Source organism: Peromyscus californicus, unplaced genomic scaffold, assembly GCF_007827085.1.
Source record: "Peromyscus californicus insignis strain IS unplaced genomic scaffold, ASM782708v3 Scaffold_12__1_contigs__length_115047231, whole genome shotgun sequence".
Classification (NCBI taxonomy): domain Eukaryota; kingdom Metazoa; phylum Chordata; class Mammalia; order Rodentia; family Cricetidae; genus Peromyscus; species Peromyscus californicus.
The window spans coordinates 107,803,384-107,817,173 of record NW_026294413.1 but is presented as its reverse complement, the minus strand read 5'-3'; the positions used below and the strand labels follow the sequence as shown (position 1 = coordinate 107,817,173).

The following is a 13,790-nucleotide window of genomic DNA, read 5'->3' as shown; positions in this document are numbered from 1 at the left end:
CGATGCAAACAGTGCAGTGATCTTGGTGTTGACTCCATGACTATGTATATGGCCTTCTGACAGTATCTGGATGATATGTGAACAGTACTCCCTTCCTGATGATATTCCATGCCTCTAAACCCACAGAAACATTAACACTCAATGTGTCAAATTACTTAAGCAAAATTTCTTAAGAAAATTTGAGAGGGCAGTTTAGACATATTCCAGTGAAGACTGTCTATAACAGTGTATTCCAACTTAAATCATCCCCATGTCCCTGAAATTCTGCCATCAGAAGCAAAACACAGAATGTTAGTATAAGACCCAGTGAAATGAAAATAATCAGACACAGGGAGTGTAAACAGCTCTGTTGGCCTTAAAAGGAATGATAAGGCTAATTAATACCCAATTGCAAGAAAAGTCCAAAATGCTCCCAGCTTTATATTTCATCATATATGAAATATTTCATCAGCTTCTACATATCAGCTTTTCATCTTAGCTCAGAGTCTCTCAGTTTGTGAATAGTTCTTTTGTATGTCCAAATAAGCTATCATCTTAAAAAAAAATACATAAAAAATATGACTTTTTTTTCTTTTTAAGAAATTGTAACCCAGGTTGCCCTCAAACTGATGATCTTCCTGACTCAGGCCCCTGAACAGTGGGGTGTTACTTTTGACACTTCTCTAAGTCACTGGCCAGTATTTTGTATTTGTCTGTGTTTTGTAAACCCAGACTAATCATGTTGTGTTAATATTGGCAGAATATGGTCAAAAAGTTGTAACCTCCCAGAAACTCTCCTTCCTCTATTTGCTTCAGAGAGGCCCTGTTTGCCTGGCTGACCAATGAGCTAGCTGCAATTGCAGAAAGCAGTCAAACATGCAGGAGACCCTTCCTTTGCCCACCTTGAGACCCGAGAGATTCATGGCCAGCCTACAACCCTGGGCTGTGAGCCCAAGTGCAAAGCCCTGTAGCTGCTCCCTTTCCCCAGATTTTGGATGTCTTTTTGTCTTTTGAGAAGTGCTGGGTTCAGAGCTGTGTCTGAGACTTGTCCTGTCCCTGCTCTTTTTTTTTTTTTTTTTTTTGGTTTTTCAAGACAGGGTTTCTCTGTGTAGTTTTGCACCTTTCCTGGAACTCACTTGGTAGCCCAGGCTGGCCTTGAACTCACAGAGATCCGCCTGGCTCTGCCTCCCGAGTACTGGGATTAAAGGCATGCGCCACCACTGCCCGGCCCTGTCCCTGCTCTTGGATGCAGGTACCATGATGGACACTCAGTTGGGCTGAACTTGACCTCCCCCTGCCATTCCAACCATGACCTTTGTTACACTTACCTTGTCTTCTCTCAGGTGCCTTACTCCTGATGCAGAAGCCCGTCCAGATATTGTAGAAGTTAGTTCCATGATCTCAGATGTGATGATGAAATATTTAGACACCTTATCCACATCCCAGCTGGCCTTGGAGAAGAAACTGGAGAGGGAGCGGAGGCGCACACAGAGATATTTTATGGAAGCCAACAGGAATGCTGTTACATGTCACCATGAGCTGGCTCTGCTGTCTCAGGTAAGTAGAAAACTCTTGGTCCCACATGAGGCCTTCTAATAGTCTGTCTGGTTCTTCATGTTTGTCTTAAGGAAAAATTGCCAACAATAAGGAAAATAGTCAAAAAGCAAAGTATTTCCTCATCATATAGTTACATATTTGTATCCATTATTATATTCTACAAATGAATTTAAATAATTCAGAATTACTGATCTTCCACAGAACTTATCCGTAATGTATTGTGTACTGTGAAACCAGATCATCAGGAAGCACTCTTAGAAAGTCATCATGTTAAGCTAATGGTCTCTGTGTGTAGCACCTAGTGCTTATAAGTATTTATTTTCCTTAGTCATCTTGTCGCACTTGAGGATAAACATGTATGTTCACTCAGAGAATGTCTTTCTACTTTTCTTACTGGTCTGTGTAGCCTCTCTGCTTGCTGCCTGTGTATGCCGTGTTGAAGCCTCAACTCTCAATACTTCTGGGTTTTTCTTTCCAGAACTATTTTGGTATCTAAGTGTTTCTCAGAGTACAGCTTGGAGGAGTCCAGAGCTTCGCTTGGGCTCCTGGTGGCTGGCAATGCTTTTGCTTTGTCCTACCTCCCTTTCCTGGACCTTGGCAGTGCGCTCAGTCTTCAGACACCCCTCAGAAGTACTGCTCCTGTCCTGAGGGTGGGTCTCAATACTACAGGACCATAAGGCTCATTCTTGGTCGTCATGTCTGGTCATTGGTTCCTTCCCACCATCCCAAAGACTTGCTCTATGTGAGGAAATGAGACAAAGAGTCAGTCTCAGGGACCAGACCACACTGACTCCTGGAGTAACGGCATTTCAGAGAACCCTGTTCTAGAGAGAAAGAAAACACCGCTCTAGAGTACGCATGTCTTGAGGTACTCAAGAATCTTAAACTTGAGTACTCCATGCTTTTGTTTTCTGGGGAGACTCATCCTCATTACTTTAACTGCTGAGTCCAGCTGTGGCTTCAAGGCTGATCTACGTTGGCTTTCTAATGTTAGGAGGGGTAACCTGGAGCTGTGGATCTCACTGAGCCCCAGGCTGGGAGCAGGGCTCACCTTGTTTATTATTTTCCTCCTGACTGCATAAAATCAGACAGCAGTATGAAACACACCCTTCCACGCACATTTTATGTTTTACTAGATTAAGATGCAAGAGATTTAGCTGTTCTCTCCATCTTAGTACGAGCTTGGAGGCTGGTATTAAGCTCTGCACTGCAATGCTCCAGCTGGATCCCAGGTGGATATGAAAGGGTCATTTTTCATTAGGTTCATGTGGTGGAGGGAGGGGTTCATTTAAAATCGAACAAGAGGAATCCTCTTATCTTCAGCAAAACACCTTGAGAGAGATCATTTTATATATTTATTATCACTTCTAAGCTTTAAAAATATATCTGTGGAAAATCTCAAATATATCAGCAAACCATTTCCTCCACACAACCCTGAGCTCCAGCACTTGGCTGCTCAGAGCTAATCTCTGTCATTTCTGTACCGTCTGCTTCCCAAGCCTCATCTGTCTCAGATCACTCAGCAAATCCCCAATGCCCCACGGTTTTACTCATCAATGTATCCTTACATATTTGGAGATTGGGTTCAGCTGGAGACATCAGACTCTCAGGCCATGGCCAGAAAAACAGGGCAATCGGTGATGCCAAAGAAAGGGGTTTTGAGGAAGCATTTACCAGCTTCAGAGAATATTGGAATTAAAAATGTAATGTGTTCAAATCTGTAGCACAACTTCAAAAGTCAGAGTACAATTGAAAGATTGGTTTTACTTAAATATGAGTATGGGAGTAATTCTTCTATCTAACTGTAAGCATGATTTTTTTTTGAAGAATTTGCATCTTGAGGGGACTGTAGATCTGTGATGTAAGAGTTCTCTGAAATTACCGACCCATGTGACCTGCAGTTAGGCAGTACTTTTCACATAAGCATTGCAGTAGCACATTGTCTGTCGGAAAGACAAAATACCCAGGACTTATTGCTGATAAAGAAGATAGGGAGCCAGGGCAATGACTCAGCAGTCAAGAGAACCTGGCTGCTCTCTCAGAGGACCAGAGTTCGATTCCCAGCACCCATGTAGTAGCTCACAACAACCTGTAATTCCAGTACCAGAGGATCCAAGGCCCCACTCTGGTGTCTGTGAGTACTGTCTGCATGTGGTACACAGATATATAGTCATTCAAAACCCCACACAGATAAAAATAACAAATAAATAAAATGTTCAATTTTTTTATTATTATTTTAAAAAGGAGGAACAGGGTTGGAGAGATGTTGGTTAAGTGCTTACCTTGTGAACTTGAGGATCTGAGTTCAATCCTGGTACTGCTGAGTGACTTCTCCTGGGGGGAAGGGAAAAGTGTCTACGCATTCCAGAGAGGGTACCGACAGCAGAGCAGAGAAATGATTCCCCCAGAGTCTGACTTGACAAGCCAATGCGTTTATCGGGGTTGCTTACAGGAGTATAGATGAGGGGTTACTTAGAAATGCAGGCATGGTTCACATGCAGCTGGGGCACCAAAGGGCCCCCCAGCATGGGTGACAAGTCAGGACAGCTGCTCCCTTGGAGTTCTTTGTGTGACTTGCAGGTGACTTGGCTGGTGGGAGAGTTTCCTCTTCCCAGCATCCATCTTACTGTTTCTGTCATCTGGAGAAGGGCCCTGGAAATCTTGTTAACTTAAGGAACTTCTTGCTATTTGTGAGTTATTTACTCCCTCTTTCTGGAGGGGATGTTTTAGTTCAGAGAAAATCAAAGCATAGCAAATATTCACATAAACATAAAGACAAAACCTGCTAGTCAGGGCTGCTCCATGGCTGGGGCGACGACACTTGCTTCCCGAGTTTGTTAACTTGAGAGTGATCCCTCGAACCCATGTAAAGTCAGATGTAGAGAACTGAACCCACAAAACTGTTCTCTCGTTTCCATACGTGTACCATGGTACCCTCCTGAGACCCACACACGCATCATGCACAGATAAACACACAATAACAACAACAGCAACAGTAAAACTCTGCAGATACCATGGCAAATTATTGTAATCCCACCATTAGTAAGGTGGAGAAAGGCGAATCACTGAGGCCCACTGTCCAGCCAGCCTAGCCTGCTCAGCTCCAGTCCTGTAAGACACCCTGCCTCAAAACATAAGATGGGGCCACTCAGATTCAGTAAATAAAGGTGCTTCACTCCAAGCATGATGACTGGGAATCCCAGGGACACACATGGTAGGAGGAGAGAAGTGACTTCTATAAGTTTTCCTCTGACCTCCATGTACATACCGTGGCATACACACATGGGCACACACACACATGTGGGCACACACACACAAAAACAAACAGTAAATTAATAAGAGAAAAGGAATGACCTAGGTTGTTCTCTAGCCTCCACACACATGAACACACATGCACACCTGTATATACCCACACATAACCAAACACACACCAACAATTTAAAAAGAAAGAAAAGAAAAGTTTGCTTTGTTCATAATGCTCATGGCTCATGTCCTGGCTATGTGGCATATGACTTAAGATGGCATCAGTTCTATCAAATGTGCAGGCCTGTGTTAGAAGGAGGGCATTAGTCTGCTGCTGGCTTGTCCACATGGCAGTTCTGCAGTAAAGCAGTGCATGCCAGTCATGTGGATAAACATATTCACTGGGTCCCTAATCCAGCACAAGGTGCCTCGTGGAGTTTTCAGTCTTTATGGACCATCGAGAGATAGTTGACTTCAAACCGAGCTTCTGTGACTGTCTTAAAATCACAAAAGTTCTCTCCTTGTACTATCTTAAGCACACTAATAATCTTTCCCTTTCAAAAGCAATCAAATACTAAGAGGAAAACACAGCTTTATTAAAGAACCAACAAGAACAATATAGTGCATCTTATCAAAAGAAAATGAGCAGCTAGTCTGCATTACTCTCACTAGGCACCAATTTTTATTATGACTATTATTATCTTTTCATTGACTTCTTTATTTGTTTTTATTCTATTTTAATTAAAAATTTCAATTAGCATTTGCAGAATTGAGCTTCATTATGGCACTTCTAAACTATCTTTTTTATTGGTTCTCTTCCCTCACTTCTCTTTGTTCCATTACCCCTGGTGCCCTTCGGCCTCCCCCAACAGCCTCCTTTGTGCTTCCTGGTTATGTAGGTCCTTTGCCCTCTCCATTATTATTTCCACTTATGTTTTATGCTGTCTCTGCTCTCCTCAAGCAATGTTATGATTGTTCCAAGTATGAGGAAGACTGTTTCAGAGCAGCTAATACCAATAACGCAGCCACAGAACTCATTATGAATGAGCACTAAAGGGAGGAAAAATTAGTGGACCACCGCAGATCCACACGCCTGGAGGGAGATCTGTGGTGAATTGGTGGAATGCTGTAGATTGGTGGGTTAGCTGATAACCGACAGGAAACATCACAGACTTCCATCTCAGGGGGCATGTGCTGTTTATCCCCATACTTTAGCTTATTTTTGATTATGGAAATTTTCATAATAGGCTGCTAAAGATGAGTACGAATATATATTTCTAAAGAGCCAAGAAAGCTTCATTAATGAACTCCATTCCTGCTGGGTACTACAGTTACCTACTATGAAAGTGAAGCAAGGCGTTCCCTTTAACTTCTGAAATTCCAGATGAAAACTGATACAGGGAGCTGTTAAGAATGAGAATAAATTAGACTAGAATAAGGTACAAGCTTCACTCAAATGTCTGACAATGAGAGGTATATGGGGGTGCATCGGAGACTGTGACTGCCACATCTTGTTTGGGGTTCTGGCACTGTTCACAATGCATTGAGCCCGCAATCATGACCCTGTGGGTATTATTTTAGACCTGAGACAGAATATCAATGTAGGAATTGTAAAGAAGACTTTGCTTAGTTCTTCCCCACCAAATAGGAGGCAGCCATTAGTGCTGGGGTTGCAGATGTGTATGCATCCAGGACGCCAGGCTCAGCCTTCAGTGTGGGTGCCGGGGATCTGAACTCAGGTCCTCATATCTGTGGAGAGCATATTAGCAGCTATGACTGTACATCTTATTTCATGGGAGTTTGGGTAGAAGATAGGCATGCGGATTTGTCACTTGATTTGAGCCTCCATCCCTGCTGGTTGCAGCCACAGGTAGGCATAGGCTCTGTTGACTGTGTCTGTCTCTGAGGACCTAAACACACTGTTTCCATTTTGAGAGTTCTGTTTTCCATCTCCTCTTGCCAAGATGGCAGCTGCGTACAGGAGGAGGCTGAGGAAGGCTTCTGCCAGTGGGAAGGCAGGGCCCTCTGGCTGCCTGGGGTGACCCCTACTGATATTTATTGCTGTAAACCTATTTCTGTGGTTTGGGGACATTGACCTGTCTTGGTTAAATGTTTGTGTCCTATGTGCTCATGACCCTTGAAGCCCCATCTCCAGCATGGGGTTCGCTATTTCTGCCCCTCTTCTGAGACCTGACTGTTGCAGGAAGACCTTTTGTCCCGCCCACCAACTTCCAAATAACCACACCAAGACTTACTATTAATTATAAATGCTCAGCTGATAGCTCAGTTTGTCACTCAGTAGCTCTTATAACTTAAATTAACCCATATTTCTATCTACCCTCTGTCACATGGCTCAGTACCTTTTTTCAGTATGGCAAGTTCATGTCCTGCTTTCTCTCTGTCTCCTTGGGACTCCCGAGACTCTTCCTCTTTTCCTTTGTGCTTTTTTTTTGTCTGTCAGTCCTGCCTGACTTCTAGCTGTCTAACTATTGGCCAGTCAGCTTCTTTATTAAACCAATCACAGTGACCTATATTCACACAGAGTAAAGGAATATTCCACAGACTGTGACTTCTTTGGTGACATCCATAGTCTCAGTGAGACACATGAGAGTTTGGGATGCTTCTCTATGCTACACACATGCCATGGGGATCTCACTGGGAGCAGGAGGCACTAATTCAGTCCTGCCAACTCAGGTACCTCCCGTTCTTCCGCCTTTCCTGCCCCAGATGCCTGCCATTCAGTTATCCTTTCAGCCAGGACCCACGAAGAGCCCCCTAGGTGCCAGCCAATATTGGAGGCAGCAGTGATACCCCAGTGAACAAAGCAAACTAGGCCTCTGCCCTTGTGGGCCATTTGATAAGTGTCCAGAATAACCGTGTGGTCTGCAGCATTGCAGTGGGCCCTGGGCTGCTCCCAAGTGGCCTGCCTTCTCCGACTGCAACCAGACTTTCCTCAAATGCTTTCTGTATTTCTGCTAACACCCAGCTCTAGTCTTTGGGTTCAGGTGTGCTGGAGCGGCCGAGAGGAGTAAGTCAGGGTCACCTGCAGCTAACGTGTCACTGTGCTCTATCTCCTGTCTTCCTCGAGGTTCAGAATTTTCCCATGCCTCTCTGACAGAGCCACCTCCCTCTGTCACAGCCAGTTCTAGTCCCAAGCGTCCTTCACCTCACTGTCCTTGATTCTGTGGTGGCAGCATCAAAGCTGGGTCTCAGCAGTGTAAGAGCTTTGGGATGGGGGAGTGCATAAGCCATGCTAAGACAACAATATGCCTCACCGTATGTCACAGTCACAGCCTCAAGCCGGCGTGTCTGAACCGAGCGTCACCTCAGCCAGACATCCACCTGTAGCTAACAGGCACATAGCTGTGGTAAGCCTCATGATGTAATTGGGCAGGGTCTATAGAGGAACATGAGGAACACAAGCAATAGAATGTGCATATATTATAGAAGGAATTCTTTAGCTTGACTTACACAGGAAGGTCTGGGTAATCTAACAACGGTTGTCTGTACGCTGGAGAGGCTCAGAGACTGCAGCTTCCCAGTCCACAGGGCTCGATGCCTAAGCATTTCCAGTCTGGCACTAAAGGGCAATACTTCAGCCAGGATGCCACCTCTGTACTATCTATCTACCAGGGACCAGGGGCCACTAGAACACACACCAGGGGGACATGGAGTAGGCAATAATTTCTGCTTAACACTGTGACTTTGGATGGAGTAGACATTTAAAGTGTGGTCACTAAGGTTCTCACTACTCTGTGCAGCACAGGCCCGCACCAGCAGACTCTTGAAGAACTCCCTTGTGTGTCCAAGGGAGCAGGCCAGGCCATGATAAGGACAGGAGTGGGAGGACCAGGCTGGTACTGCAGCTGCTGTCCACTGTGGATGTCCCCCTTGCTGGGAAGGAGCACAGTTGTGCATAAAAAGCTGTGTCCACATACAGACTCGGTCGGTTTCATCTACCCTATCCAGGATTTGTCTCCCTCTCTGTCTCTCTTCACACGCTTACCCAAATTATCATTCACACAACAAACCCATACACTCGATTTTGGCAAATTACTCTATAGTTAAGATGATGATGAAGTGATCCTAGAAAAGATTCTGCTTTTAGTGAATTAAAGACGTTTATCTTAATGTGATATAGTCAGACAGCTTAAATATGTCACACAGAGCACCATCTTAAATTCCACCCTTGGAGAACAGAGCAGCTGATGTACTGCTTAGCAGCAAAGATCATTTTTAAATCACAAGTCTTTCACAAACTCACATCATGATGGGATTCTGATAATAGCTTTCTAATACAGCCTGTTCTGTGTTCTTAGAAAACTTTATTGACAGAGGTTTGATTTTTTCCCCTTAAATTCGCAGATATCTTTACAGTTGGGTGCTTAAATTGAAGTGTATGCAAGCATCTGGATGCTCTTTTTTTCTGTGTGTACTTGGATTTTAAAAGTGTGCTATTTATTTATCCATTTTGCCTTGTTTTGATTGTACCATATGTCATTCACAAATGCTGAGCCTGCCACTAAAAGCTTGTGCTTACAACCCTCTGCTAAGAGATTAAATTAAGCCATGCAGAAAATAATGTATTTTAAAAGGACAGTATTTTGCTGGACAGTTTTGCTTTTATAGTCTGGTTAATTGCTGACTGAATTTCTCCCAAGACCTCGAAAATGCAAAAAGCAATGATATAGGGAAAGAAATATCAGACATCAGGAAATCTCAGCTTGTTGGGAAATGTTCTTTGCTTATTAGGTTTTGAGAGAACAACAGTGTTTCACCAGCTCTACTCTCCCCAAATAGATAAAATTCTCTCATCCACTTTGCGAGCTCCCCCTTTCAAATCACCATGGTTTACATATGCATAGTGTTGTGTTTAAGTGCTGAGCCTAATGACTTTTGACATATACAATCATTGATACACACACACACACACACACACACGCACACACACACACACACATGCACACGCGCACACACACACACATGCACACGCACATGCGCACACGCACACACACACACACGCACACACACACACACACACGCACACACACACACACACACACACACACACACACACACACACACACAAAATTCTGTGCACATCCCCCTGAATGCTCCCTCACATCACCTTAGGGGACTCCTACCTGGGGCTGAGGCTGGAGGTTAGTGGTAGACTTCATATACATCTAACATGTACATTCTAGCCATGCCTGTAACAGTCCTCCATCTTATGTGTATTAGTTCTATTTACATTAGGTTGTGTCTCAACTCCCATTATCTTTCTGAATTGGTTTTTTATTTATACATTTAAATATATCGTATATTAGATACACACTATACTTTAACATACAGTACCTATGTCTGCGGATTAAATACATGCCACATTTTATTGTCATGATGCTGAATACTTATTTCCAAAATTGGAATGCTAATCAAAACTGCAACAAACTTTTTCACATGAGACATTTTGTGGATATGTTTCTATTTCTTTTAGGTAATACCTAGGTATTATTTCATGTATTTTAATACCTAGGTATTACCTAAGTAGTTGTATGGTTTACTACAAAAGAGACTACTAGCTTTCCAACATTATACTGTTTAACACTCTCTAGAGCAGGATACAGTATATGGTGGTTTGCATGAAATTCCAGCATAAGTCTCAGACGTTGAATACTTAATCCCTAATTGGTGGTTATTTGGGGAGAGTTAGGAGGTATGGCTTTACTGAAGGGGGTGCGTCACTGGGGGATCCTGCCTGTGGATCAAGCGTGGGCTCTGAGCTGTTGCTGCTGGCACCGTGCCTTTGCTCCACCATCCTGGGACTTGAACCCTCTGAACCCATAAGCCCAATTAATGCTTTCTTTTGTAAGCTGCCTTGGTCATGGGGTTTGTCACAACAACAGAAGTGTAAGTAAGACGTGGTGGTTCTGGTTGTGGTGTCTTAGCCGATGTCTGTGTCTCTGGTGTCCGAGGTGCTTTGTTTTTCCTTTAGCCTTAGTGTCTCCTTTGTGCCTTTAGTGTGTGTTTTCCTGGCAGTCAGTGCTGCCAAGCTCTGACTCCTGCTTGGTTACCTGTCTGCTTGTTTGTGTGCATGTTTGTGTGTGTGCTAAAGTGTCTGTTCAAACAGTTTGTTCATTATTTTGTTAGATTACTAGTCTGTTATTTTAATTTTTTACCTTTTCATGTATTTTAATACTAGCTTTTTGTTAAGGATGTTTTATAAAAATTCATAACCTGTGGTATACCTACTCACTTATTAGTATTTTTTGAGGCATAGAAAAGTTGTAATTTTGATGGAGACCAACTTATTTATTTAGTTTTTATTTACTTGGCCTTTAATGATTTCTACATTCTAGTAAAGAAAAAATTTTGCCTATCTCATGGTTGAAAAAGTAAGCTTTCGGGGAGGACTATAGGCCTTGAATTATTATTATCATTTAAAATAAAATTTAATTTTATATGCAAAAAGTAAGCTTTCTTATTTTGAAAATATATCAATATATTTATTATTTATATACTTATATAAATATATTTAAATAAATATGTATTTTATATTTAGACCAATGATCCATTTTAATTTCACTTCATGTACATAATAATGAAGATACCATTTTTTCCATGTGACTATGCAGCTCTTCCACATCATTTTTAAAAATTTTAACGACAGTGTGTGTGTAAAATCATTTGACAAAAGTGAATAACTATTTCTGAGCTCTGTGTGGCTTCATTGATCTGTTTACTCATTCATTGACCAATTATTATTATCTGTTTTGAATATTATAAAGTTGACACTTCTTTGAAAATGAGTTGTGCATATTTATCTTGATTTGAAAGATATGCAGTGTGGAATGTTTGAGATGAGAAAATGCATTTCCCCATGTGGTTGTTGTCTGTCTCTGCTCTCAGGAGTTTCCAGGACACGGTCTGTTGTTGTAGTCCGGTGGAGCCTGTGGGCTGTCTTTCCTCCCGGCTGAAGCCCTGCCTCTGCGTGTGCACTTGTTTCCCTAGTGTTGGAACTCAGTTCTTGAGGTTACACCATGTGCTGTTAGAGTCCTTTTCACAAAATCTTTGCCTATGCTCACACCTTGAAGTGTTTTCTCTGTGTCTCTTAGCAGTGTTGGAGTTCCAGGTTTTAGACTGAAGTCTTGAATACATTTTGAATTGATTTTTGTGTGGGCTAAGAGACTTGAATCTAGCTTCATTCCTCTGCATGTTGATGTACAGTTTCCCAGAACCATTTTCTCAAGAGTCTGTCTTTTTTTTTTCCAGTTTATGTTTTTGACAACTTTATCAAAGAGTAAATGGCTGGAGCTGTCTTTACTCCTGGCTCCTCTGGTCTATTCCGTTAGTCTACCTGTCTGTTCTTACACCAGTACCACACTGTTTTTGTCATAGTGGTTATGGAATATAATTTGAAGCCAAGCATGTAATACCTCCAGTACCAGTACTTTTTTTTCTGCTTATAATTGTTTTGTCCTTTCATGGTCCTTCAGTCTCCAAATGGATTCTTGGATTTTTTTTCTAGTCCAGTGAAGAAAGCCATTGGAATTTTGATGGAGATTGAGTTGAATCTGTACACTATTTTTCATTAAGATAGCTTTCCCCACAGTGTTAGTTCTGCTAATCTATGAGCATGAAGCATTTTTCCATCTTCCAGTTTCTTCGTCAGCTTCTTCCTCCGGTGTCTTAAGGAGTTCATGGTTGGATCCAGCCAGCGTCAGCAGTGGTATGCAGCCGGGGACAACTGCTAGCTTTTTGTGGAGACCCTAGTTGACCCCTTTTCAGTTTTCTATATCTCTTTCTTTTATTTTTATATTGGTGTTTTGTCTTTTCTTTCTTTTTTAAATCTTTCCTCTCACAGATAATGGCTTCTCATCTGCTGTCTAAACCGGAACCACCTCTGACTGCTTTAGAATGGGTTTGCAAGTTTCTTTAAAAGATCAGAGTACAGATTTGATTTTTAAACTGTATTGTAATATTAATCATACCTTTGCAATATTTTAAATCCATCTTTAGTTTCACTTATTCAGCAAAATTTATGGATCATTTATTATTTTTCTGAAGACCATAGTACTCTCCTGACAAAATATTTGATACAACAAAGGCTCCGTATTCTGCAGTGAGGGAGAGAGTAGGTAGAGGAATCTGCAGGTCATTATAGCAGCGTATTTTAAATCAAAATGAGTCTACCTCCTTACCATTTCCCCCAGCTTATATATGTTCTGAAAGAGTGTCTCTCCAATATTGAGAATTCCCTTTCATCAGGATTTACAGATGCAATTCTAGAAACTGGTTTACAGCCAAGCTGGTTCTGGACTAGCCAAACCTCCTGAAGTCTGGAGTCACCTGACTCAGAACTCACACCTTACTCTACTCTTCCGTGGCTCAAAGAAAGTGTCTTTAAAAAAAATTGTATATGTGTGTGCACATGCCATGTCACATGTGTGGAGGTCAGAGAACAGCTTGTGAGAGTGGATTCTTTCCTTCTACCTGGTAGAATCCAGGAATTGAGGTCAGATCATCAGGCTTGGCAAGGCCTTCACCTGCTGATCCTTCCCACTGACTCTATAATTTCCATTTATGATTTTTTATTGATATCTGTTCTTAAGATAGATGAAACCATTGCTGCAGGCTTTGCAGATACTCACCTCTAATTGCACTGATGCAATATGAAAATGTCAATGTGTCTTATGGTGTTGTGAATTGGACCTATTACCTCAATAATGCTAGGCAAGAACTTTGTCACTTATTTATACCCACAAACCTCTTTTCAGCATTGATTGGATAGAGTCCTTAGAAGGATTGACATGCCAAGTGTGGTCTTTACATACAACGGGAGCTGATAACTTATTCAGACTGATGTGGTCAAGAGCACAAAGCCAAAAGTGAAGTGTTGATTTCTAGGACAGTGTCTACTGATAACAGTTGAGGAAACTTACAAGAAGCACAATTCTGTGTGTTTGTTTAGGGGGAAAAAGAGGCCAGCACAGAAAATACTGAGTAAAAGTTGG

At 42.2% G+C, this 13,790-nt stretch overlaps 1 protein-coding gene across 7 annotated transcripts in view; it reads left to right on the top strand.

Annotated features, from left to right (window-relative positions):
* Nek10 (NIMA related kinase 10) overlaps nucleotides 1-13,790 on the top strand; it is a 196,438-nt gene that overhangs the window by 124,496 nt on the left and 58,152 nt on the right. For all 7 annotated transcript variants that reach the window (XR_008217203.1, XM_052734077.1, XM_052734079.1 and 4 more), the window contains one exon: nucleotides 1,323-1,536. Coding sequence is in view for 6 of the 7 variants with exons in the window: in XM_052734077.1 (XP_052590037.1) it covers nucleotides 1,323-1,536 (214 nt within the window). In the remaining variant the exon portion in view is untranslated. The remainder of the gene's footprint in view (nucleotides 1-1,322; nucleotides 1,537-13,790) is intronic.